The sequence below is a fragment of the Poecile atricapillus genome, chromosome 15 (genome assembly GCF_030490865.1).
Source record: "Poecile atricapillus isolate bPoeAtr1 chromosome 15, bPoeAtr1.hap1, whole genome shotgun sequence".
In the NCBI taxonomy this organism is placed as follows: Eukaryota; Metazoa; Chordata; class Aves; order Passeriformes; family Paridae; genus Poecile; species Poecile atricapillus.
This window is the reverse complement of record NC_081263.1, coordinates 3,993,337-4,020,074: the sequence shown is the minus strand read 5'-3', so window position 1 is coordinate 4,020,074 and position 26,738 is coordinate 3,993,337. Positions and strand designations below refer to the sequence as shown.

Below are 26,738 nucleotides of genomic sequence, written 5' to 3'. Positions count from 1 at the left end.
GACCCTCGAGACAGAGCAGGTTTTTGGCTGCCCATGTGAAACAGTGCAGGCAGGAAGGATGAAAGGCCAGGTGCTCATGCTGCAAACACTGCAATGCCTTCAGGCACAGATGGTCCTTTTTTCCTGAAATTGTCACTGCTCCTGCCAGAAGCCTTTGCAGCACCATAGTCACAGCCTTCTGCCATTAACTGAGTGATGGGGATCACTTCTGACAGATCTCTTCCAGAGCACAAAACATTGGTCCCAGAGTGTTCAAGAAATCATCAGGCAGGTCCTCACTGCTAATGGAGATGGAGCAGGGGGAGTTACTGGGCTCTAATTCTCCTTCCTCAGTGTATCTGCAAGGTTCACACATGTCCCCGGAATCTTCCAGTGTGCTTTGGTAATACACTTTCTAAAGAAGGGGAGAAACAATGCAAGTCAGCACAAAAGCTCCTTCTGCCCTTTTGAAAATTAAAGGAAATTATGGCATGCAAATTAGGCAAGAATTCACAGGGAAGAATATGAGTCTTTCTCTGACAAGGAAATGCTCTACAGAAAGTCTCAGCTGCCTAAGTTCCAGAGTCTGAACTTTCCCCAGGGTACAAATGGGGCAGCAAAGGGCATTTGATCTGTCCTGAACCGAGAGCTGGCAAGTGACCTTGGCTGGTAGGGCCTGCAGTCTGGCCAAGGAGGGCAAAGGACAGGACTATAAACATGCAAGGTCAGACAGGGCAAGGCAAGAGGAATTTTAATTCCTGCCAGCACAGAAGTGCAAGAGCAGGTGACAAAACTCTAACCTTGCTCAAGTACAGGAAGCATTTTAGCCCCACTTCTCCGAACTGAAGGACAACTCAGTCAAGGAAAAAAAGATACTTTCAACAAAGTCTTGAATGCTTTCCCATCAAATATATCCCTTGCTTCCAACTGCAGTGCTTCAGAAGTGTGGGCTCAGAGCAGCTCGAGCCAGAGCAGCTCTCCAGTTTTGCAAGCCCTTTCTCCTGTGCTTACAAAACTTGACACAGGAGGAGCTCAATGCTCATTTCTTACCTGAGCCAGTGCTCTGCCCACTGTCTGTATGAAGCAGTCCAGGTGTCTGGCTTGGGATGTCTCGTACCCAGTGAAGCAGCCATTCTGGAAGACAGACACCCTATCTCAGCATAAAGCCACCTTCTGACATTTCTTTCATTTAAAAATAACTCCAATTATCTTTTTCTCTGTTACATCCATTTCTTTTGTTCTGCCTTCTCCAGTTACTCCAACAAGTGACAGTTATTTTCTAATTGAATGGTATTGCATTATTCTTCCCACTCATATTAACACCAGACCTAATTTCCAGGATACCACTTCCCTTGGTATAAATAAAGGACATTTTCATCAAGAGCCAGGCAGTTACCTCAGCAATCACTTCTTTTCCAGCCTCCACAGACACAGGTGTTGGAGTGGCTCTGTGTGTAATATCCAGCCCAGCCTGCACACAGGGGGAGGGATGGTGTTAATAAGGAACTGAACTAAGTGTGAAGGATCACACCTCTGCAGACTATTCCATTTTCTCATTTACTCCCTTGTTGCACACACCAGAATGTGTGTGCAGTAGAGTGGCAGGAGATGCTGTGATTCCTCACCAGTTGGATTCACCGACAGGATGAGGCACCTGGAAAGGTCCTGCTGATACTGAAAAGGGCAGGAGTGGTAACAGTCTGTCACCAGAGTGGCATCATCCAGACCATGCAGAGCACAGCTCCCCAGACAGGCTTAGTGGCAAATTTTGCTCAGCATCAAAACCAGAGGAAACATAATTAAAGAGATGATCAGTAGCACATTCAGCCACACAGCACTGGTGGGGTAGTGTGGATATATGCTGTCACACTCACCTCAGAAAAAGCACTTCTGCTCTCTTCATTGTAGGTGATTAAAGTCTGTTCACCTTCCTGGGGTGCAGCAATGGCTTTGCTTTTAGCCCCTGACCAGTAACACCGGCAGAGCATGATGCTGGATACTGTAAAGGACAAAGGGAAAGGAGAAATGAGCACTGGCAATAGATGGGTTTGGCTCAAAACAGTGGGAGAGGTTCCCAGCCCACTTCCAAAGGAGCTCCCTTGGGAAACCCCAGCAATGCAGCTGTGCAGGTGGAATTCTTGGTCAGAGTGCTGAGACTGTGCAGGCAGACAGAGTAAATCATGCACAGGTGACAAGAGAACAATGCTCAGATAATCTATTTATCTTTCTTCAGCAAAGGAATCAGCAGTTCTTCTCTCCAGCATTAACCAACATGAGCTGGTGCTGAGAAATCAGCTCTAGAATAAGTTTTACATCCATGGGAGAATTTCATTACTTTCAGTTTGCCAGGACACAGAAAATGTCAAAAAAGTCAAGTATTCAATTGTATTCAATGCAAATAAAAATACTTGTGGTGTTGTACTAGAGTTTAGCTTAATGACAATTTACATTTGCCAGTGATCCTCTACGTGCAAAATAATCATGATTTTAGTAGATTTGAGCTCAGGAGCTGCAATTGCAATGAGACCAAGTGGTCAGATGACAGAGAACCTGCATGTCTAACTTAGGAGGTTTCTTACCCAGTAGTAATAAGAAAGCCATCAGTATTATCACAGTGGCACCACTTCCAAGTCCCACTCCTGCTGGTAGAACTGGTGAATATTTACATGTGTGTCCATCTGCACAAAAACAGAGCCTGATGTGCTGGCTCTGCCTTCTGGAAAATCCTTGCCTGTCCTGAATAATGATGGGCACCAAGTAGCTGCCTTGTGGGAGGCTTCTTAACATCAGAAGTTCAACTGACTGCCCTAAAAAGACAAGTGAATCCTTTCAAGACACACAGAAAGAAGTCAAATATTCTACGGTCCCTTGTGTTGATAAAGGAAACTCATTTGCACCCCAGTTTCAAATAGTTTTTCCAGCCTTAATGCACCATAGTAAATAGGACTAAATTACATCCCACCTTATCACCTCACTGAGCCTTCTGGGCAGAGATCTGCCCCAGCCTGGCTGCACTCTGGCACAGCCTCTGGAATTCTTTAGGTAGTTAATCAAGTGAAGAAGTGGTTCCTCAACTGTCTTATCCCCCTTTCTGCAGTTTGAGCACATTGCTGCTGGTCCTGTCCTCAGCAGAGATGAAGAGCAATGTCACTTTTCACAAATTGCCATAAATTCATATTTTGATGGCTTTTCTTTCCCATCGTTTCAGTCTCACTGGGACTCATCAGTAACAAACCATAAAGGGAAGAGAGTGAAATAACCAGAGGGTCCACAGCTGACAATAAACTCAGGAAGGAGACATAAGGAATCACTCACCAAAGTTCCTTCCTAATGTCCAGTTACGCTTCTCATCTTCAGAGTCCTCAGCCAGCTCAAATGTAAATGGCCCTGAGTGGGAATGGGCCAGAGCAGACTTGGCTTCTATAAGGAGAGGTGTCCCTTCTGTTTTGTCACACACATCTAAAGCAGGAGCCACCAATGATGGCAAATGATCATCAATGTCAGACAAGTAAAGCAGGATGGTGCCAGTACCAGTCTGTGGGGGCTTGCCTGGGAAGGAGCAAAAGAAACACAAAAACATTCACAACTGGGCATTGACAAATGCCAGTCCAGTGGCAGGATCTGTCTGGTTTATCCTACCAGTCACACATAGCACAAGTTATAAACATTAGGGTGTTTTATTATCCATTAACCACTCAGTGTTGCTATCTCTTTGTGTTCAACATGCACCTCATTTCACAGTCCAGACTGCCTGAATATTCTCTGACTGGCTGCTTACCTTGATCAGTAGCATGAACAATAATTGTGTACACGCTGTTGTTCAAGAAGGGGGATTCTTGATCAAATTCTTTTGCCACAGTAAGGACACCAGAGTTCTCATCCACTCTCAGCCAACCATCTGGGTCACTGGCTAGTTCATATCTGAAAAAGAAAGGGGAAAATTACAGGTTATTGTTTTAAATGCATTTTGGGTACCAAACTACACTTGCAAACCTCTTTATATCCCTAAGCTATTTCTTAAGAGTTGGAACATTGCCACTTACTTTATCTTATTTGGCACATCATCTGGATATGTGGCAGGATACTTTCTAAATATCCTCCCAGGCTTCATTGAATCCTCCTTTTGGACAATAAGGATAGGAGGATGAAACCTTGGAGCACGTTGTGACTGTAAGACCTCGATGCTCACAGTGGTGTTTGTGGATTCCAGATCAGAGATCACCACAGTGCCATTTTTACACCAGAAGAAAGGTTCTTCATTTGCTACAGAAATGACAAGTCTCATCTTGGGGTCACCTTCATAGCTGAGAGGCTGAAAACCCCAGACAAAAGCAGTTTAATTAGCAGATATGCCTTTTTAGGAGTTGATTAGCAGTTAATTAGCAGTTATGACCTTTGTTTTGGCAGTCAGGCCTGTTACCTGGAACAGACATGAGCTGAGCACAACTCAGCTGACTCTGAACCTCACAATCACAGGCCAAGTGACACATTGCCATGTTCAGCTTATCTACTGCTATTATCTCCTCACCTTGATAACACTCAAAATGCCTTCATTTGTGGCTGGATCTGTCTCAATGGTGAACTGCTCCTCCTCATTGCCCTTTATTATTTTGTATTTTGCTCTCCATGCTGGAGTGTTGGGAGAGTCTTTATCTTCCACTTGGAGCCGTAACACAGCTGGATGTTCTTCTCCTGCTGAAATCTGCAGATGGTACTAGGAAGGAAAATTAAGGAAATAAGGATTCTATCTATCTATCTATCTATCTATCTATCTATCTATCTATCTATCTATCTATTTATCTATCTAATCTCTTCACAATGGCCAAAGTTTTTGATGGTGCAATGTAGCCACCAGCTTGCCTAACTAGAACTCCATGGACAGACTGAGAAATGCCAGTTAAATCACCTAAGGAGTGATGAGAGCTAAAAATTCAGATTCTTGCCTTATAATATACAAACAGCACTGTCCTTGCATCACAACTTTTAAAAAGGATTATACTTAGAGAGAGGGAATAAATCATAGCTGAGAGAAGGGTCAGGATTTTACTAGATAGGAGTTGATGACAAAGCACAGGCTTCTTGTGTAAACCCATTTTGCAGGTGATATAACGTTATTCCCTCAGGTCTTTCAAACACCAGGTAGGAGACACTGGTGCAAGTGTTTGTTTTTGTAGGTGAGTTTGTACACACTGTTGTAACCCTGTTGCTGCTCTTCACAACCTCAAACATTTACACAGACCAGAACCTGACATGACTCAGCACTCTGAATACATGTGCTGGGTTTGGCTGGGATGGTTTATTTAGGTGGACTGTAAAATAATGAGCAGATTGTAATCATAGAATGGGTTGGGTTGGAAGGGACCCTAAAGGTGACCTTGTTCCAACCCTTGCCATGGGCAGGGACACCTCTCACGAGACCAGCCCTGCTCTGGAACACTTCCAGGAGTGGAACACCCACCACTTCTCTGGGCAATCAGCACCTCAGCTGCCCAGATGTCAGAATAAGCTGGTCTGTCAACTTCCTTATGCTTCCAGTGATGCAGAAACCTTCTGGTGATGTACACAGAAAATTAACAAAGTTTAGCGCTTTAAGAGATATTTTATCTGACAGATCTCATTTGCACAAGTTTTGCCCTGATTCTGCAAGGGTCTGAGGGTTCCCATTTCCACTGCTGAGAGCATTTAGCAGTAGGAAGGACTGAACTGAACTTCGAAAGGCTCAGTGAAGTAATAATGTTTTCCCTTACATTATCACTAGTAAATGCAGGGAGGTGATTGTTTGCATCTTCAACAGCGACAGTCACTGTTGCAGTAGATGACAGCTGGGGACTTCCATGGTCACTGGCTTTAATCAGAAGGTTGAAAGAGTTGGCAGCCTGAAAAACAGAAACAAGAAAGAAACTGGAACTGAAGAAGGACTGAAGAAACTGAAGCTTAGTGGAGAAGCAGTTTGCACATTTTGCCAGCCACAGCTGGATTTGAGACTCCCCTGTGAGTCTCACTCCTGTGAGTGTTCACTGTGCAGTGAACATGCATCATGCATTAGTGATGAGAAGATGCTAAATATACATCACCTTATAATCCAGGCATCCTGACAGAAATACTGATCCTGTGGTTGGATCAATGTGAAATGTGAGTCCATCTGGAGAGGGCAATTGCATACTTATAGAATAGGACACCTGTGAGTTCACAGTGCCCACTTCATCTTTGTCCAGGGCTGTGACTTGGATAACCGGCTCATCTAGGATGAAGAATTGATGAGAAATTAATGGGAGTGTTTATTCTCAGTGTGGAGTTCTCAGGCCTCTCTGCAGGTTCTTAAACACACAACTCCTAAGAAAACCTGCAGCTTCTCCCATGGCCATGGTTATCCCTGCACAGACTGGCCACTATTTCATTTGGGTGACAAATCTGCCCAAAGAAATGTTACACCACAGAATTACCACACCCCTGGATTTACATCATCAAAAACATGCACTATTTTTTCATGCCAGCTCCCAAGGAGTTGACACCACAGGTGTACACACCCAGACTAAGTCTCTGTGTTTCTGAGCAGTGTCTGACCACCTTCTGTGAAGCTGGGTGCATGTGCAGCTCCCAGATCCACAGCTGAGATCAGACTTGAGATCAAGTCTTGGCTTGAAGAAGAAGAAACATCTCTGAAGTTTTTCCAGAATGTCTCCAATGATCTCCTAATGTACATTAAGGTTAATCAGACAAGAGGTTGAAATGTAGGAAATAGGAATATGTCCCTAAACTCACGAGTCTTTAAGTTAAAAGTAGAGAGAGGAACAGATTTAGTAGGAAAGGGATCATAACAATGAAGGAATTAGGAAGAGAACAGTCATACACAAACCAGCAGGAATCCTTGTTTGGGTGGCACTTACCTTTACTGTGGTTCTCTCTTATTGTAGTGCCATATTCTTCCATGGAAAACTCAGGTGCATTGTCATTGATATCTTTAATCTTTATCTTGAAAAATATAGGGCGGTCCAGCAGCTCACCAGATTTTCTGTTCTCAATATCAAAACGAATCTAAATGAGTAGCAAGACAGACATCAGGATGAACTGAACACCATTTAGATATCAGAACAGAAAAAAAAAACCTTCCATGTTGAAGCTGCTTCAGTCAAATTTGCTTAGCATTGGCTTTCAGTCACATTATTAAGTCATTATTTCACCTTACAAAAGTAGTAGATTCGTAATGGTCGTCCTGGGTCTCAAACAGCATTCTTAAAAGTAAAAAAAGAATTTTACTGGAAATTGATTATTTGAAATGGCTGCCTAAAAGGCAAGATGTTGCACAGAAAAGCACATGGAAAACTATAATTTAGATACAGTTAATCCACAGAGACCCAAATAGAAATCATTATCGAATAAACATAAGGAGACCATGACTGAAATTTTTTTTTCAGGAGGAAAACAAACCCACACTCCCATATTTCATTCATAAACTTGTTATCACATTTCTTTCATTGCACTTCCTGCTAGTGAGCATTTTTCTGCTTTTTAAGGGGAAACATATGCTTCCTCTTATGTAAAGTTGCAGTAATAGAGCTTTGCAGCTCCCCCAGGATTACCCAGTTTTTGTAACACATGACTATCTGCTTGCATTCTCCTGATTAGGGGGTTGTGTTTACAACTCCGTGTTCTGGCCACTAGAGCTGGAACAGATTTTGAATTTCAGGACAGCCTTTGAAGATTTTAGGTTATGATCAGAAGGCATCCCAGAAAGATCGAAAAGAAGTGTGCAGACATTTGTGGAAGTTCAGACAAGCCACAGAGATTTATAATGAATAGTGATGTAGAAGTTAATTGGTCTCTGCTGAGCCAATTAATTTAGCAGTTATTTACAGGTGCCAGATAAGAAAAGCAAGTTCTGAAAATACCCATTAACATTATTATAGGTGTGTCTCTGTCCTGTGAAGCATTTAGCCATGAGAGAACCATTAACCTTTGCAGACAGCTGGAAGTGTCCAGGTGTGTTACCTGGAAGGTTGGAGTCCTCTCCCTGTCGATGGTGCGATGGACGTACAAGTGTCCATCGGCGTCATCTTCTATGGAAAACAATCCGACCTCTGGAGCCTCATCCACCCCAGGTCCACTGATTAAATACCTCAGTGACGTGTTGTATGATCTATTATTGAACAGCTTTTAAAGAGAGAAGTAGGAGGGTGCAATGTGAGTAGGGAAGGTGGAACAGAAATACAAATAATTTAGGTCAATCCTCTTTCTGCCCCTCTCCCCTTTGCAGCTGGAGCCTCTTGGTCTCAGCCAAGCCCAGAGCTCCCTGTCTGCAGCACCACTGCACTCTTACAACTCCCACTCCATCATCTTCTTGCCCCTTACTGTCCTTGCAGCTTCCCACAGGAAAGACCAGTAAATCCCTCCCACCTCACAGTTCTACCCATCTCTGTGGAATTAGACAAGTTTGGATGAGTAAGTTTTCTAAAAGTTGCTTTTCCATGCACACTTCTTGCCCTCTGCTCCATGTGGTATTTTATTGTACAAGCTGAGGTGATGAATGCCGTGCTGAGCTTCAGGCAGGACTTTTCCTACAGGGTGGTTTGTACCTGTCCAGCATATCTGGGGAATGGTCCTTGGTCTTCCTCTTGAATATCAATGGTGGTGATAACCCAGGTTCTTTTTGTTCTCTTCAGAGGCTGCAGACTGTCTGACTGGTAAGAACCCATCCACTATTGGATAAAAAACAGCGTGTAATGTCCCAGTTTGCACAGTTAGCTGCTGTGTATCTGTTATTGTATAATACTGACTACAAACCTGAATACTCTGCCTTCTGATGGCTTGTCTTAAACTGAAATTTTCAATTTCATGAGAAAAACTGTCAGCAGCAGTAACCTTGTGAAAAGAAGAAAAGTGATTGTGACAAGTGTGGGTCACTAAAAAACTTGATGTGTTGTCTAGGAGGAATTTGTCTTCAAAGAAACATATTGATCCAGTTTTGACAGCATTGTATTGAATTGTATCTAACCCTTAACTCTACAAATACCATCACAAATATCATCCATCTCATTCCAAATGACTGCCATGAGAGCTGTGAGAGCAATTCCTCTGGTCAGGTGATGCCAGACCCCATAAAAATGTTGTGTCCATGCAGATACCAGTCTTTGGTATCTTCTCTGTGGCTTTTCCTAAAACAAGTATCTCCAGTTTTTATTCACCCCTGTCTCTCTGCATCCAGTGCTCCTTTAGAAGTTGTCTGGTGTTGACAGGACATAAACTGTCTTTTGCAAAAAAAGAGTTCAGTCTGGGGAGAATTTCAGAGTCTCAGGGGCTCTGTGGTGTGACTTGAAATGTTCCAAACACAGCTGATTTACCAGAAGGTGATCACTGGACCAAAATCTCTAACTCAGACGAGTACAATAAATCACTGAGAAAATGGTGGCTACACCCAAATTGGCACAATTTGCCTTTTCATATAAATGCAAGCTTCCTGCCCAGGCTTCAAACACTGCTTTTCACTGGAAACCTTTCACCTCCAAGGACAGCACTGCAATTACACTATTGTTGTTACCTCACAGGTAACTTTCCCCTACCTTACTCCTACTTCTCAACAATTTCCATGGAAATCTTTAGGTTTATTGCAGAGAAACATTATCTAATGCTTCCACAAATGGAACAGATCTCTGCCTGCCCAGACATAGCCAAAGGTTTTTACCCTGTGACTTTATTCTGAGGAAAAAAATGCCTGTAAAACTATCATGGTTATAAACCTGCTGAGCCATGAATGGGGTTCACCAGTAATACCTTGGAACTGTAAAGCTGCTTACACAGCTTTCTTTACAGGGAAAAGTTCTATGATGTGAAAGCAGCAAGCAAGGCTGCAGCTGGGCACTTGTGAGTTGTCTTTGTTGGATTTGCTCCAGGTTCAGCCCTGCTGGACCCCCTGAATGAGCTGGTTTCCCCTTTTCTATGTGTAGTCATTTTTAATCAATTTGGAAGCTTTAACTGTGTATATTCTGGCTTCCCCACTCTTCATGTTCACCTGCATGTCCTGGCTCAGGGTAGAGCTGTCTCCATTCCAGCCAGGGGCACTGCTAGAAAGGAATAACCCAGTGCAGGACCATGAATCCCAGAGAAACACTCATGGAAACCCCACTGAATTCCTGGGGGATGATGGTGAAGGTGGCAGGATCACCACCAGGCACAAGTGTGCTCAGCCAGGTGTGAGCCCTGGTATTCCCAGCAGGATGAGCAGAGGGTCCCCAGCCCTGGAAAACCCTTCCCAGAGACCTGAGCCCAGGAGCTGGGGCAGAGGAACCGCCTGCTTCAGAGGCACCAGCAGAGACAGACTCACAGAGGGTTAGGGTGGGAAGGGACCCCTGGAGATCAGCTGGTCCAGCCCCCCTGCTCCAGAACACTACTCAGGGTTGTGTCCACAAGGATTCTGAGTGTCTCCAGGGAAGGAGACTCCATCACCCCTCCTGGCAGCCTGTTCCAGGCCCCAGCCACCCGCACAGTGATGCTTTCCTCGTGTTCAGGTGGAATGTTCTGGTGCCATCTCCTGCCCGTTCCTCTGATCCTACTGCTCAGCACCCCGAGGAGATCCTGGCTCCATCCTCCTGCCGTGCCCCCATCAGCCGGACCCCCTGCCCACATCCCAGCCCACACCCACCTGCAGGAGCAGCAGGATGATGAGCAGCTCCAAGGGGCACAGCAGGACCATGGGGGACCTGAGAAGATCCTGCTGTGGGAGGTGGGAGCATCCAGGTGCAGCAGAGCCGGGTCTGTGGAACGTTTTGTGACGGCTCCCTGCAGCCCAGGGCTTTTCCACCAGCATTTCCACCTGGGTCCAGCCCTGGGTGCAGCCCCAGAGGACCACGGGTATTTCCACCCCACACAGAGTGAAAAAAAAACTGAACTGTTGTTTCTGTCCAGCTCAACTGGCTCCAAGCAAAGCTCAACCCTGTGGTGTTGGGTTGCTTCAGTCTGCATCTGCCACCTCCACACACAATAAATGGCTGCAATTTTATTGCTATTTTACAACTCACAGTAAACTCATCTTGATTCAACAGTTCCTTGGAAATGCCATTCCCTAATAACTTCACCATTGTTTGCTACAAATAAACACACGACTTTGCTTTCAATAGGAGCTGGGTTTATGCCCAGGAGAGCTGCTTCTCTGTGGTTTCAGACTTTGAAAGGACAGCAAGTTCTGTCAAAGCTTATTTGAAAGCTGATATGTCCTATTCCACCCAAAAGCCACCACGCAAGGATGAGTTTGTGTATCTGGTGATGAACTTCTTACCCAGGGTGGGAAAAATATATTTTATATAAAACTACAATAAGGAAGCAGGAAATTGAAAATTAAGAAACAGAGAGTGGCAGAGAGCAGGGGGAAGGTTCTGGAGTCTGTGAAAACACCTCTTACAGCATTTTCCATTCTCCTGCTTTGCTCTTACTGGGCACAAGATTTATTCTCTTTTAAATAATTTAGTGTTCTGGAAGTTGTGAAAGAAAGAATTATGGAAAAACTGATCTCCTGTTCAGGTGAGAAGAATTCTAGCAAGAGAAGGCAGGTGGGATCTTGTCAAAATCATAGATAACAGCAACAGACTAAATAGCAGGGCAGGAGAGGAAGGCCTGGACAGCAGGAAAACCTCAAATAGCAGAAATGTTGGGACTGTAAAATTGTTGTGTGGTATTTCACAAAGGAGCTTTGCAAAGCTTACTATAAATATTACAGAAACATTTTTTAGCAATAGAAAATAGAAAAATTCACTCTCTCCCTCCTTTTATTTTCCTTTGCCCCAGCTGAGCGCATGAACATGCTGTGCGTGAAATTAAATTATACCCATTCCTGCAGGAAATGCAGGAATTACACCCAAATTATAAATTAAAAAAAAATTATACCCAAACTGCAGGAAAAACTCAGTCCGGGTTTCACTCCATTCCGTACTCCGGGAAAAATCCAGTCCGGATTTTCCAAATTACCGGGAGACTCCATTCCGTACTCCGGGAAAAATCCATTCCGGGTTTTCCAAATTACCGGGAGACTCCATTCCGTACTCCGGGAAAAATCCAGTCCGGGTTTTCCAAATTACCGGGAGACTCCATTCCGTACTCCGGGAAAAGTCCAGTCCGGGTTTTCCAGATTACCGGGAGACTCCATTCCGTACTCCGGGAAAAAATCCAGTCCGGGTTTTCCAAATTACCGGGAGACTCCATTCCGTACTCCGGGAAAAGTCCAGTCCGGGTTTTCCAAATTACCGAGAGACTCCATTCCGTACTCCGGGAAAAATCCAGTCCGGGTTTTCCAGATTACCCAAAATCCCGGATGTAATTTAATTGCCCGAAAATGAAGGAAAATTCCGTATTTTTATGGCTTCCCTTGGCCAGCAGGAGCCGGGATGTGCTCAGCTACCCTCTCCACCCGATACTGTATTTGTCTGGAATTGTCTCCAAGAAAATTCAGTGCCGCCATCTCGAGAAAAAAATACAACTCGGCAACAAACAGGGCAGTATCTCACTTTTAATGTAGCAAATATACCTTTGAATTACAAGATCACTTTCCCATGGAATTACTAGCAAAAATATCCACAAAAAGTTCAAATAAATAAGAATACATGAATACCAACATCAAAAGCTGGTCTGCAAATCCTCAGTTAATCAAGTTCAGTCCTTCCAGCGTGGTCTGTTTATTTTTCAGATGAAAAACCACTAATGCAATGGGAGCAACAAAGGCTCAATACCTTTAAAATAAGGCAAAAAATAGTACATTCTAGGCAATTTCATACTGTAGAAATTTAAAGTATCAGCTCCAAAAAAGCACATACTGGCTGAAAAAACTGTCAAAATTCTCTCAGAATTCTAACAAGATCCTTTAAATAGCAAATACAAGGTAAAAGTTACCTCATACAACAATGAAACACAGAACAGACACGAACAGTGACAGGATGAGGGCACATCTCAGGGTCTGGAGCCAAACAGGACATTTCAGCCCAATGGAATCAGCACAATCCTCCCTGCAGCTCATCCTGCTGGAACCAACTGAAAACGAGGGGGGGAAACACAAAGTGCCCTCAGGATGAGATCCAAGTAATGGAGAAAAAAGAAACACAGCAAGAGAAAAACAGTATTGCTTTAAATTTCTTCACATGATGCACTAGAAATACATTAGCATTACTGAGGAAAAGAGTTTGTACACATTGGAGTGAAATTCTGTTTCTTCACATCTCCTAACAGGGTCATTTCATGAAAAGAATTGAGTTGTTCAAAGTTGATACTCATGTAACTGAAGCAGAGTCTGGCTGTTTATTTAAAATACAACCTGAGCATATTTGTTCTGTGTGTAATACTGCAGAACACTAAACCTTTACATTCTCTAGCAAAAATAAAAAAAATAAATAAAAAAAAATCACTCTGTTTAAATATCTCACATTACAGTAACCTGTTCTTCAAGAAGCATCACCAGTTCTAGGCTTAGATCCACATGATCATATTGCTAAACCTTGTTTTAAAAAAGCTAATATCCACACAAACACGGTGCTGTGGAAGTATCTTAAGTAATTCATTTTAAACTGAATGTGTTTGATGGCATAATGTTTTCTGCTGTGTTCAGAAGTGCTTCTAAAGACAACATCCAGCAAAACAAAATGAAATATAAACTGTAGTCCTCTTCATAAAAGGAGCTCCTTTCATCTGTAGGCCCAGAACATGGTGCAGTTAAAATGGAAACAGGATAAGACCCAGCCCTTGCAGGTCTGCTCAGGCCAAGAGCTGTTTGTTGAGGCAAACACAGAATTTCTGTTTCTGTGTGAGAACAAAGACGAGGGTGTCAGAAGTATCAAATCAATGACAGAAATCTGACTGGTGTGATTATCACATGAAACAAACTTACTTGGCCAGATCCCACACGGAGCCCATTGATGAACAAGTTTTCAGATTTCTTTAAAGCACCATCACCACCTCCACCTGCTTCACTTTTTAGTCTCCAACGACAGACTGATGTCCAGACTATGACAAACACTACATCAAAACTTTCCCACCTCTGGGACAAAATACTTTACCCAATGCCAATCACTTTTGCTCTGGTCACAGCTGATGGAAATGGGGTTTATTTACTCTTAAAGAAGTGATCATGCAAAATGTGCCTGTATCTACATGCTCTCCTTACAAGCCAGGACAGCTTCAGTTTGGAAAATTTAGCATCCAGCAATATTCAATGCTATAACAACATGCTAAGTTATTTACTGCATCTAACAGAATTTGTTTTAAGAAACTGCTATTCTGATTATGGCCTGGATCCTGCTCACCTCAGGTTGGGTGCTTGTAACAGTGAACTGGAACAGTGCATTAAAATCCTGATTATTGGCAAAGCAGCTCTCCTATTTTTCACTGCTGTTTATGTGAATCAGGAAAACTTGACTAAGGCAGGCTTGCAGAATTTGGCCAGAGATTGAAATACTAGCACTGAGTGCAGGAAAAAAAACCCAAAAAACTAAAAAAGCAGAAATACATGAGGCTGGACCAAAACAAAAAGGTGAAACAGCAACACTGGGATGTGCTGGTCCTCTGCAGCTGCTGGTGTTCAGTCCCATCCTGAGTGCCACCACACCTCTGACAGCAAATTCCTCTGGTCTTTGAGCATCTCAGATTAAGTTTCACTTCAATTGCATAGAGCTGAATGTACATGCAACTACAATTCACATTAAGTGTAACTTTACAAATACTGATTCTGGAAATGTAATACTGTCTATTACATTCATTTCCTTTACCAATTCAAAACTTCACATTTGGTCTCCAGTAGACTAGGAAAAAAACACTAAAAATATTTCTTGGACTATTCCTGAGCAATGTTTTAATGTACTGTAAAATACTCTACTTTATTACTACATTTCTTAATATTCTCACTTTTCAAACTACATATAAATTCATGCTTTGAAATTTTACAAAGCTGAAGATCTGGTAGGCACAATGAAAGATAGAAACAGCTAAGCATCTTAAACCAAGATGAGCTCACCAAGAGAAGTGCAATTTAGCTATTTACATAATGTACTCTTTAGTATTTGCTACTTTTTCGTTTTCTATCACAATGTGAAGGATCCACTTGCAGAATCTGGTCCATCAGACCTCAGCTCACTTCTCATGAAGACTGGGACTGGTGGCTGAGGAGGAAAATATGCTGACCAGGATTTTAAAGTAAAAGTAAAAAACATTCTTTAGAATTTCATCTTAACAAGATCCTGACCCCAGCTGTTGTGATTGATTTGAAATTAACAGTTCAAGTGACACTTCAATATTCTCTGAACTGTCCTTTGTATTTTCCTGTATCTCACAGACACAAGAGAAGACAGAAGGTCCAAGAATAGGACCCAATCCTGGTTGTACAATTTCTGTAGAACATTTCCCCATCTCACCTCCCTAAACCTTAAGAAGCCAAGCTAGACTGGACCACAGGGTAAGTAAGAGTCATCTTAGATGACTAAAAATAGGTATCTTCTGTATCAAAATATATCTTTACTTGGACTTACAACACCCTTTAAATTCTTTCCCTAAGAGTCTGTTTTTTATGTTTTGAGAGGCTACCAGTTCTGAAAACTAGGCCATGCAGTCTCTGCTAAAAGCCTTAGTTTGCATTACTCAAATATATCCATGTGCAATTTGAAATTTGGTCATTTCCCCTAAATGACAAAAAGCATCAAGGCCTACAAAATTAACTTCCAGGAAAGCTGTCTGTAAACACAGTGAAGATTCCAGAGTATAAAAATACACATTCCACTTTCTTAATGTCGTTACTGAAGCTGTCTGGTCCCTAATACTTTGTCTTAAAAATAATTCTTTCTGCATTAAAATATTTCAAAACATTATCTCCATTCTTCTTCTCTTCAAAAAAATATCTATTTCATCAAAAAAATCCAATTCATCATCTTCTGTGAAGAATTAACTTTGCATAGATAACAGGCTCCATTATTTTATAAAAACCACCACAATCAAACCTGACTTACAAAAAGAACATCTTTAAAAAGCACGGAGAAAGAGCATGGGCTCTATTCCTTCCCACCCAGCAGGGTAAGTACAAGGAGCACTCAGACTTCAGCTGGTGCAGACAGGACGTTCTACACTCCTCTAAACTTCACACTGTGCTATTGTTATCTTCATTGAGCAATTTATAAATATTATAAATATTTTTGAGGAAAGACCAATGGAAGACATTTGCCTTCAGGGAAAACATTTCCTGCTGGCATAAGATCAAATCTATAGAAATGAGCAGTGCTGACTCAGAACCACGTGTCAGGAACATTTTTCTCAGGATCTTCCTATGAAGGAGAAAGAGATTCTTCTGCACTGGCCAGATGCTTTTAAACAGTCAAGAAGCATCAACATTCACTAATGAATTTTCCCTCACTGAAATTTGCGTGGTGTTTGCTTTGTGCCATTTGTTTTTATTTTCCTGTCCACTGTTGTTTTTTTAGGAGGAACATAATTGCTGGCATTGCCATTTTTCTTTGGATTTGTACACGTGTATGTTTTTAAGCCTTTGATGGGAGCAGCTGCACCGTGGAATGCTGGGGTTTGCTTAGGGGGTCTGATGTTACCAACACTTTGGATTTTAGAGCTGCTCTCGGGGGGCTGCAGACTGAGCAGCTGCTGCTTTGCAGCTGGTTTCTTTTTCAGTTCACTCCTTCCATCACCGGTCTGCCTCTGAGAAGATGCTGCACATCCCGTTCTCTCAGGAAGTTTCAGGTGACCCGGGTGGGAACGCACCTGCCGAGTCTCCTCAGAGGACAGCTCTGCCCTGTGACCCAAACAGCTCCTGGGCAGCCTGGCAGCACTTTCCTGGGGCATTCCCTGCCTGCTGGGCACAGGGCTGAGCAAGGCTTTGCCTTTCCCGGGGCTCTTGAGCGCACGGCTGGAGCCGGGGGCAGTCTGGGGCCGGCCTTTGGTGGCTCTGCCCTTCTCGCTCTGCACCGTCTGCATCTGCAGCCACTCCAGCTGCACCAGGCGCTCGATGTATTTCTCCAGGGATCCCGAGGGCTTGGGGCGGAATTCGGTTTTCCCCTCCACGTGGACAAAGATGGCCAGCTGCTTCAAGTCCCACGAGTTGAAAGGTGGTGGGAGGAAGTCGGGGTAGTAATATTCGGATTCTTTAAATCCCATTTCAGGGATGTGTTCCAAACAAACCGGGTCGATTTCTTCAGCTCTGAGGATGAGTTCTGGTGGCGTGCAGGGAGAGGGGGGAATGGGAATCCTTTCTGAGTCAGAGAGGTCACTGGCACTATCATCTTCAGCATCTTCTTTAATAATTTGCACCGACTCAAAATCGAGAAACATTTCACCTACAGATGCTTCTTGCCATTTTGAAGAGCCTGGACTGGCTTCAGCAATGTATTCTTCATGATTCTTTCCCAACTGTTCTTTTTTACTGCAATAAAAATGCTGCACTGGGACATCCTTAGCCCTACAGAAGTTTTGTTGTGTGCTGCCCTTTGTGCCAGGGGGGATCCTGTGCAGGAAGGATTCGTTCTGCCTTCTTTCTGGGGGACTCCTGTGCAGGAAGGATTCGTTTGGCCTTCTTTCTGGGGGACTCCTGTGCAGGAAGGATTCATTTTGCCTTCTTTCTGGGGGACTCCTGTGCAGGAAGGATTCATTTGGCCTTCTTTCTGGGGGACTCCTCTTTGGTCCTTGTGCACTGTGCACTGAGCTGCAAACACTTGGGATCCTAAAGGAAAAGGAAGTTCATGTCAGAATGGTCAATGCCTTTGAACAGCAGCTTATAAAGGTCTTGCCACCCCTTCAAGGACAGGGATCTCCATGACTGAAGCTAAAACTGGCACAGAAACTTGGTAATGAGGCAAAATCAGTAATTGCTGGTAGAGATAACAGTGCCTACTACTGATTATTATTTTTTTAATTATTATTATTATGGTTTTGCCATAGAACTCACTAAAGCAGGATAGCAAGTTTCCATTTTGATAAATTTACTGTTCTCATAAATGCTGACCTCTGTGCCAGTGAAGTCACATGCAAAATACAGCAGGTACAATTTCATCACAAGCATTTTGTATACCAGTTTGAAATGACAACAAATTAAACAGATAACATTAAATTACCTTTTTGACTGATTACTGCCATCCAGCTGGTTCCTTCCCTTCTTAAAAACACTTGGTTGGTGACCATCTTGAGTGTCATGGGAAATCTGAAGGGATATGAAAGTTTGTGATGTTATTAAGAAGCTGACTTAGAGTAGGTACACTTTTTATGTTAGAAAAGGGGATTATTTACCTTTTCAATGGCACTTGATACATTTTTGCCTAATCTTCCAGGAGGAGATTTCACATAAGAAATTGGTTTATTTAGTCCTTTGGTGCTTGGATGGCTTTTTCCATTACTGTAACCACAAAGGATGAAACAGAATATCAGATATAAATAGCAGCATATCTGAGTGTCAGAATGGAAGTACAATAAAAGCTTAGAGTTCAACTGAGTTTAAAGAAGGGTTGACTGCAGTTATTCTTAGACTTAAAGTTCATCAGAACTATGCCATGCCCACTTTTTACACTAAAAATGCACTGCTGTATTTTTAATATTATTAATGCAAAAGTGAGTAATTCCATCAGATGATATAATAATAGAATGTAGCCCTAATATAGAATCCTCTGTATGAGGATCTCAAAGCTCCTTTGGAGATAATAAATATTACAGACTAGATATTTAACCACTGATTTTTATAGTACCTGGTAGGTGCCTTTATTGCAATTTACCAAAATTAATTATAAAGTACAATATGAAGGTCACTGCAAGCCAAATCTTGCTTGTCTTTTCCATTTGCATATTCTCAACAAAATTTAAAGGATTATTCCTTTGAAGATAAGGAGTGGAAGAACAGGGAGCATAAGGTTTCTGCTGGTATTAATACAAACTATTTCACAATGAAGGCATAAGAAAATTCCCTGTTTCATATTATAATGGAGTTGTGAAAATATTATTAAGAGAAAAAGCTCATATGAAAGCAAAAGGAATGGCATTACTGATCTGGGCAGCTTAAAACTAAAACATGCTTCCTTAATTAAACCTGCTACATTTCTGTGTAAGCACACAGAATAAATAAATCAGCATATTCTGTACAAATAATAACAGTGTTTGCTCTACAAACAAGAAATATTACTGATTTCCAAATGGAAAGCTTTAAAATATCATTTCAGAACAGGAATAATCAAACTGTGCCCTCCTGTCTAATCTAGCATTACTGCAGTTCAGTTAATTTGCCAGGCTGTACATCTTGTTCTCAGTTTTTATGTCAGTAGAGTCAGATTTTGTTTGTAAAAACACATGATTTCACAAATTCAAGAGCTTATAAGAGAATGAAACTAAGTCCTGTGCCTCCAACATTGCTGCAGTCACCTCTGTGACCTTGTGACCTGCACAATCATCCTGCACAATCATTTCTGTCGCTGGCATCAGGGGAGAGGATGGCAGTGGGAACAGGACAGCCAGGCACTTATTAAGTAAGCCCAGTATGTTGACATTCCAGCAACTATAAAAAGAGAAATTAATTTCCTTACTTTACCATTCCTTTGTGGTTTTCATTGGTGTGGCTGTGGCTTTCCGTCTGCTGAGTCTCTCTGTGCAATAATAAGGGATATTCCTGAATGCCTGGTCCCATTATTCCTCTTTCCAAAGGGTATCTGCACCTTTACTGTTACATAATCTTCAAACGGCTCCAGTCTTTTGGTTTTGCAAGACACAGTATATCCAATGCAGACATCCCCTCGTCTTGGAGATGCTGGCGACAAACGAAATCCTCCCGATGTGATTCTATTTTTAAAGCAGTAAGATAAACATAATCAGCTACCAAACTGCACTGGGAAACAGTCCCCTCCCCCAGCACTCGCTTAGTGAGAAGCAGCATCGTTCAATTTACTATTCCCAATCCGTGGAAATACCTGAGGGTACGGCTGTGCTCCCAGAGCTCCTGTGCAGTGTCATGTGCTCATCCCCATCCCCATCCCCATCCCCATCCCCATCCTCATCCCCATCCTCATCCCCATCCCCATCCCCACCGCTCAGCCTGCGCAGTTCCAGGCGCTGCCTCAGCCTGGGCGTCACAGCCCAAGGGGGTGGGTGTTCCTGCTCCAATTTATGGAGAGCAGATGATCAACCCCCTGCGTGCTGTGCGAGCTGAGCTGTCCTTTTTGTGTCACAAAACGCGCTCTTCACATATGCATATGTGCAAATTTTATATGCAATACTTCATTTTCTTTTCTTTATCCAAAACAAATGTATCATCAGCTCTTACTAAAAATACTCAGAGCAGGATCTATTGCCTTCTTTTACTTCCAAGGAACTGCATTCCCGTATCAGGGAACTGCACGGTTCCAGGGATTCACAATGGTCTGCAAATGTGACAGGTGACCAACAGCTCTTCTGACCCCCCTTTACTTCTACCGCAGTGCTGTTCATGCTTGTACTGTCGTGTTGATGTCCGTATCTATTTACACTTGATCCCGTCCTATCCTTCAAACGCCTTCCCGCATCCTGTCCCGGCCGCGCTCAGCGGAGCCGAGCCCCGGAGCGCCGGAGCGCCGCGGTCCCGCACCCGGACGGGGCAGAGCAGCGGCCGCGAGGGGCCAGCGCCGGGACGGGGGCAGTGCCGGGATGGTGGCAGTGCTGGGATGGTGGCAGTGCCGGGATGGTGGCAGTGCCGGGAGGGTGGCAGTGCCAGGATGGTGGCAGTGCCAGGATGGTGGCAGTGCCGGGATGGTGGCAGTGCCGGGATGGTGGCAGTGCCGGGATGGTGGCAGTGCCGGGAGGGTGGCAGTGCCGGGATGGGGGCAGTGCCGGGATGGTGGCAGTGCCGGGAGGGTGGCAGTGCCCGGGATGATGGCAGTGCCGGGATGATGGCAGTGCCGGGAGGGTGGCAGTGCCGGGATGGTGGCAGTGCCAGGATGGTGGCAGTGCCGGGAGGGTGGCAGTGCAGTGCCGGGATGGGGAAAACTGTGCCCGCAGCGCCCGCCGAGCCGGGCCCGCTCCGCTCCCTCCCGCTATCACCGCGCTCCGCAAGGGCCGCTCCTTCACTCAGGGGCCGCCCCGCATTCCCCGGCGATCCTCGCCCGCGGCCCGGTACCTGCCCTTACTCCGTGTCCGTCGCCAGCGGCAGCAGCAGCGCAGCCCGAGCGCAGATCGTGGGGGCCGGGCCGGGCTGGGCTGGGCTGGGCTGGGCCGGGCCGGGCCGGGCGGGGCTGGGCTGGGCTGGGCCGGGCTGGGCTGGGCCGGGCTGGGCTGGGCCGGGCTGGGCTGGGCCGGGCTGGGCTGGGCTGGGCTGGGCCGGGCCGGGCCGGGCCGGGCGGGGCGGGGGAAAGGCCCCGCGCCTGCGCCGCGGGTGTGGAGCGGAGCGGCCGCGGTGAGGGCCGGGGAGCCGGGGCTGCTCCCGCGGCCGGGCTGCAGCGGGGGCCGCGCCGCCCATGGGCGCTGTGGCGGCCCCGAACGCGGATCCGTCCCCCGCCAGCCACGACACCGAGCCTGGCGCCGCGGCCGCGCCCGACAGCCCTCGCCCGCCTTCCAGCCTCTGCAGCAGCCCCGGCTCCTTCCCGCCCGACAGCCTGCAAGCCTTCCCCGGCCTCGACTCGCCCAGCATCCAGTGTGACAGCCTGGAGTGTGCCGCCTGCTCGTGCTGCTGCTGCCGGAGCGCGGGCTCGGCCGGAGCCAGCGAGGACAGCCTGCAGGCCCCTCTCGCCCGGGGCTCCGGCTCACGGTGCTTCGGCGCTCACCGCGCCTCCAGCGACCTCTCCGACAGCCTGGAGTCCTTCATCCAGCACGACAGCCTCCAGTCGCTCTCCAGCCTGGGGGTGAGCTCCTCCAGTATCAGCGGTGATAGCCTTGAATCCCTTTCCAGCCTGAGTCTGGGAACCACCAGCGATCTCGAGCTCATCGGCCACTGAGTCTGCCTTCAGCTTCCCGCACAACGCCTTACTGCTGGTTCTGCCAGCTGCCGTGAGCGCTGCCAGGCTTCTGCCCTTCCTTCCAAGGTGTCGTTGTTCCAGGTGATCCTTGCTGCATCCAGTGCAATAACAGACCTTACTGTGGCTGACATTCTCAAATAAAGTGATTCAAAGGGATAGTGTTCATTATTAGCTGCAGTGTTAACGCTGATTTTTTGTCAGCAGTTAAGAATGGAAGTGCGTGGTCCTCCAAGGAATCCCAGCTACCTCTCAGATCTCTATGAGAACATGTTAAGGGCTGAAGGAGCAATGAGACGAGGGCAGCAGCAGCCCCCAGCAGTCCATACAAGTAGCAACAAGAGTTTTCGGAGCAGTGTCCCAGCCAAGGAGAGCCCCCAGCCAAATAATCATCCGAACAGCGCCTCCTCCAGCTGTGACCCAGCCCTGAGACCCATCATCCGCCACCGAGCGAGGTCCCTGCCGACATCACCCGAGAGGAGGAGAGCAGCAGTGCAGTGTCAGAAGCCAGACTTCCAGAGCCGCATGAACCGGGTCAGGTTTGCTGATGCTTTAGGCTTGGAGCTCACTGAAGTGAAAGTCTTCCAGACTGGGGAGGATCCATCCATCCCTTTGCACGTCCTGTCCAGGCTCTCCATAAACTCAGACCTCTGGTACAGCAACTTGAACTTGGAGTTCACTATGCAGTGTTTGGTCCCTGACTTCCAGCAGCCTGCAGATTGTCTGGATTTCTCATCCCGACTCCAGGAGCAGCAGGTGTGTCTGGAACGGGTGACCAGTTCAGATCTGGGGCTCAGTGGCACCATCCAGGTTCGGAATGTTGCTTTTGAGAAGCAGGTGTCTGTGCGCTACACCTTCAACCAGTGGAAAAGCATCCACGAGGTGTGTGCTCGTTGGGACTGCAGCATCCCAGAGAAAAACGGGCAGGATCAGGTTGATGTGTTCACTTTCTTTCTTCCCGTGCCTCCTTTTCTCCTTCAGCTGAGCACTCTTGTCCAGTTTGCAGCAAGGTACCAAGTCAATGGCCAGGAGTACTGGGATAACAACAGAGGCAAGAACTACACCCTCAGCTGTCAGACTCACCCCCTGAAGCTGCCAAGGGAATGTGAGGAGAGCTGGATCCACTTCATCTGAACAAAGGGAGTGGTGCCGAGCAGCTGCCAGTGGCCTTGGTGGCACTCTGTCCCTTGGCATGGCTCTCTGCTCCTATGGAAACAGTCTTCTTTTTGAAACCTGCCAAACCTGGCCAAATGTCCCAGGGCTGAGAAGCAGCCTGTGGGTGACCTGTACAAACTGCTCTAAACCTCTAGGAAAGTTTAAAAGGCCAAAATCTGTAGTGAGATACAATCATAGAAAGGCCATGTGAGTTTTTTGAGTGCATGAGTCATTGCAAAATGGTTCCCAGGAATGCTGTGAGGCTACCAGAGAGCAAAACAACATGTTTCTTGTTGCTAGTGATACTCTTGGTTGCATAGAATGTTTCTAACAGATCTCTCTTACCATTTTCTACTGATTGTTTTCTAAGTGGACAGTGTAGCTTTACTGGTTTTGTTTCTTATTTTGTTTATATTACTTCACCAAATCAGGGCACTATTCCATTTATGCATAGTTTGGATGACAGACACGCTAGGGAGTACTTGTTTCTACATACATGTTATTAAGGCTGTAACCACATTAAATATTTCCAATATCTGAGTTGGAAATTAAATGCTACTGTGAGCAAAATGTACATGAAAATGTGCCATCAGCCCCTCTGTTTCTTTCACTTGGCAAAAAAAATGAAAGGTGCCTTTTCTTATCTCCTCCTTGCAGCAGGTGTGATTGTTACCAATGTTTGTGTGAGGCAGATCTGCCTGGGGAAATTCTCACCTTTGTCAATTGATGCCCAAGTAGGTTTTTCTCAAGGTGGTGGTACAAGAACTCTCTTTTCCTGATGCACCTGCTTTTACTAAGGGAAAAGGATCAATTTTTGATTTGTGTTGCAAATGCAGTTGAAGGTCTCAAAAGACTGTATGAATGCTTATGATTTTATCACTGTTACTGGTAAAATTTTAGATCAAGAAATTGATATCACATGAATATATATATAAGGAAAAGAAATAGTACAGGGAGTGGGGTACAGATGCTAGGAATAACATTCAGAAGCCTGAATGATAGTTGTTCCCCAGTGTTCCAGAACTACTGCAGAAGTAGCTTTGACTTATTTATTTAGCTGCTTGCCATTGTAAAACAGTTGAACTCCCAAGACTGCAGCCTTTGCAACACAAACAGCAACTTGAAAGCACTTAATTTGGAAAACTGCAGGGAGAGCACAGGAACACTGTTAGACCATCTTCCCGTGCTTCTTGCTCTATTGTTTTCGTTCTGTGGTTTTAGTGTGGTTTAAGATTTGCATTCTGGGGAAGACTGTCATGTGCTAGCAAATGTCAGACCTGAGTGTCCCCTTGGCCAGATTTTGTAAAGCTGAGGCTGTCAGGAGAAAGGTTCATGCCAGATATAGCACAGTGTGAGAGGGGTGGAGAAATGAATGTGTCAGCAGTCTGACTTGGGCTTCTACTGTCTTCCTTCCACAATCTCTCTGGGTATTGGCATGTGCAAGGTCTTGAATACTAACTACTGAAGCATTATTCCAAGTTTCCTTTTGCTCTCTGTGCTGGTCTGCACTGCTGAGGAAGAGCTGACAGTTCATTTCCTGCCAGTGCAGTTCTCTGGCACTGCTGGCTCAGTGGAGCAGCAGAGCTGAGAGCCTTCTCCAGGTTAAGCTGCTAAACCTTCACACCAGTACTGGTGCCTGTCACAGCAGAGCTGGTATTTGCACTTAGCTTTCCTTGCCACACTCAGTAATGAACATCAAATGGCTTCTGGTTGACAAAAATGGGATTAAGCCATTTAGTGCTAATATGCACCTGTTGTGAAGGTAAACTTACACCACATTTATATCTTCTCAGGACAACTTGACTGCTTGCACTGTGTTCAAATTGAGCACTTCCCTTATAATGAGGTTTTGCAAAAGTGAATTCTTCCACAAGGATTATCACCATATAATGCACTTTTAAAAACATGTATTTATTATTGTTATACAGTAAATGAATGTCTACTAGTCCACAGTTTAAAGGTTCTTTCAAGCATGTTTTTTTAAGGAAACATGAAATCCATGTAAATAAAAAGGGGTTGTACATTACACAGTATAACAATGAAGCACATAAGCTGGACAAAACGTCCAGCAGTTGTAAAATTGCAAAGTGCTTAATTCATTTTAAAAAGCAATAATAAAACTATGGCTATTGTAATACAGAAGAATGAAATAAAAGCTTTTCACAATTTTCTGTTGTTTCAGTCAATGGTAGTCATGTTAAGAAAGCTCATGAAGAAACTTAATATCAAGTTGTCACAGAGTAACATACTCGGGAAAAGTAATGTGGGTTTGAGTTACTAAAGGATGCACAGGATATAAAGATACATGATGAGTGCATGTATCTGCAAAGATGATGGAGCTGCCACTTCTTACATTGAATCTTGTCCTTTCACCTCAAAATTCTGTGCCTGCAGCACCTGCAGGATTGAGATCCAATTCTGGAAAAAGGCATGCTGCCACTTGATTCTGGGAAGGGGAGGGAAGGGAAGGGGAGGAAAGAGAAGGGAAAAATCAGTTTAAATACTTGGGCATGTCTGTATTAAGTTGTTCAAAAATGTAAGGTTTTATTTAAGAAAATTACATTTTTTTTCTGCAAACATCCACCTATCAGGTTTATCTTACAGGTTGTTAGTGTTACTTTTAGTATAGCTGGTATTTTTACATTTAGTTTCAAATTCATAGTTTATTTATTTTACAAAGAAAAAATTAAATTGCAAATTGAAATCACAGTAATATGCATCTGCAGTCAGTAACTACAGCACTTAATGTAGTGTATCATCAGTTGTACTTTACAGCTGGTAAAGACTTGGAACTGCAAGTCTAAGTGATTATTCATTTGGCAACAGGATTGTAACGTTAGGGCTGACTTTTTTCACAACTTCTCTCTCCCTGTGATCTCAGATGTACAAGTATTTCAGCTGACACTTGATATTCAAACTGCTGGTATCAACACTTCTGACCCTTCACCACAACAGCAGCTGTCCCAGAGATTGAAAATACCTTGGCTGGCACAATGTCTTTAATTAACTGTAGTAGGTATAAATATTTATTATAGTGAATAAGAGTCTCTGTAAATAGTGCTACCCTACCCTGAAGAGATTTGGTTCCATTTTCTCTGGTGTTTTTACACGCACCTGAAATGACTGTGGCCAAATAATTTCACTGTTGGTTCTGGTCTGTTTAATGCATAACTCAATGAAACTTCTCTCTGACTTCCCTTCTGCTAAACCAAACAAAATAGACTAATGTTACAGAATGAGAAATGAGCTGAAGTAATCTCGGTGTAGATTGCAGGAAGGAAAGTGTGTGATTCACTTCTGGACTGTCTCACTTCTCTTTTGCTGTAGAATGAGTAAGGTTGGACAGGCTCAGCCTCTGTGGTTGCTCATGTGACTGGTAAGGGAAACTTCAAATTTGCTTTGATTATTTCTGCTTTGTATGGTGAAAGTACAATTCAGGATTCAGTTTTCATAGAAAACTTCTGATGCTCCAAGTTCCTCATGCAGAATTTTGTCCTTAGGAGGTTTCTCAATATAGCTGTTTTACAATCTGCTTCAGCACTGCTCACTCCCAGCTCCTCAGTGCAGATACTCCACTTCTCACACCACTTGTCATTTTCTTGCATTACAGTGACATCTCGTGGTATTTTAAATACTTTCTCTGCAGATTTTTTGGTGTTTTTTTTTTTCTTTTTTCTTTTATCG

General features: G+C 44.5%; 3 protein-coding genes across 5 annotated transcripts; 1 reads left to right on the top strand and 2 right to left on the bottom strand.

Annotated features, from left to right (window-relative positions):
• Positions 1 to 202: 202 nt before the first annotated feature.
• On the bottom strand, positions 203 to 12,168 carry CDH26 (cadherin 26). The gene is made up of 15 exons (XM_058850970.1): positions 12,010 to 12,168; positions 8,553 to 8,675; positions 7,969 to 8,130; positions 6,867 to 7,014; positions 6,054 to 6,220; positions 5,727 to 5,855; positions 4,508 to 4,693; positions 4,023 to 4,291; positions 3,758 to 3,900; positions 3,295 to 3,528; positions 2,646 to 2,786; positions 1,854 to 1,978; positions 1,376 to 1,450; positions 1,030 to 1,113; positions 203 to 394 (listed from the first exon to the last, which is right to left on the bottom strand). The coding sequence occupies exons 1-15, from the start codon at positions 12,166 to 12,168 to the stop codon at positions 203 to 205; spliced, it is 2,337 nt and encodes a 778-aa protein (XP_058706953.1).
• On the bottom strand, positions 12,151 to 21,136 carry FAM217B (family with sequence similarity 217 member B). Of its 3 annotated transcripts, none has more exons than XM_058850823.1 (5): positions 21,068 to 21,136; positions 19,506 to 19,758; positions 18,226 to 18,331; positions 18,054 to 18,139; positions 12,151 to 17,662 (listed from the first exon to the last, which is right to left on the bottom strand). In XM_058850823.1, the coding sequence occupies exons 2-5, from the start codon at positions 19,604 to 19,606 to the stop codon at positions 16,345 to 16,347; spliced, it is 1,611 nt and encodes a 536-aa protein (XP_058706806.1). In that variant the 5' UTR covers positions 19,607 to 19,758; positions 21,068 to 21,136; the 3' UTR covers positions 12,151 to 16,344. The 3 variants fall into 3 exon arrangements, with proteins under 3 accessions (XP_058706806.1, XP_058706805.1, XP_058706807.1); XM_058850822.1 differs by having other exon boundaries at positions 21,078 to 21,136; XM_058850824.1 differs by having other exon boundaries at positions 19,511 to 19,758; positions 21,078 to 21,136.
• Positions 21,137 to 22,112: 976 nt separating this feature from the next.
• On the top strand, positions 22,113 to 25,224 carry PPP1R3D (protein phosphatase 1 regulatory subunit 3D). The gene has a single exon (XM_058850707.1). It carries the CDS (start codon positions 22,113 to 22,115, stop codon positions 23,031 to 23,033), a length of 921 nt encoding a protein of 306 aa, XP_058706690.1. The 3' UTR covers positions 23,034 to 25,224.
• Positions 25,225 to 26,738: the final 1,514 nt, after the last annotated feature.

Excerpts from the sequence above, each read along its gene's own strand:
- CDH26 (XM_058850970.1), bottom strand. The coding sequence starts at position 12,168 with ATGGAGTCTCCCGGTAATTTGGAAAACCCGGACTGGATTTTTTCCCGG. Across the intron at positions 2,787-3,294 it reads GACATTAGGAAGGAACTTTG|GGCAGTCAGTTGAACTTCTG; the intron begins GTGAGTGATTCC and ends TTGTCTTTTTAG. Across the intron at positions 1,114-1,375 it reads GAAAAGAAGTGATTGCTGAG|AATGGCTGCTTCACTGGGTA; the intron begins GTAACTGCCTGG and ends TCTGTCTTCCAG.
- FAM217B (XM_058850823.1), bottom strand. The coding sequence starts at position 19,606 with ATGGGACCAGGCATTCAGGAATATCCCTTATTATTGCACAGAGAGACT. Across the intron at positions 18,140-18,225 it reads TATCAAGTGCCATTGAAAAG|ATTTCCCATGACACTCAAGA; the intron begins GTAAATAATCCC and ends ATATCCCTTCAG. Across the intron at positions 17,663-18,053 it reads GGCAGTAATCAGTCAAAAAG|GATCCCAAGTGTTTGCAGCT; the intron begins GTAATTTAATGT and ends CTTTTCCTTTAG.
- PPP1R3D (XM_058850707.1), top strand. The coding sequence starts at position 22,113 with ATGGAAGTGCGTGGTCCTCCAAGGAATCCCAGCTACCTCTCAGATCTC.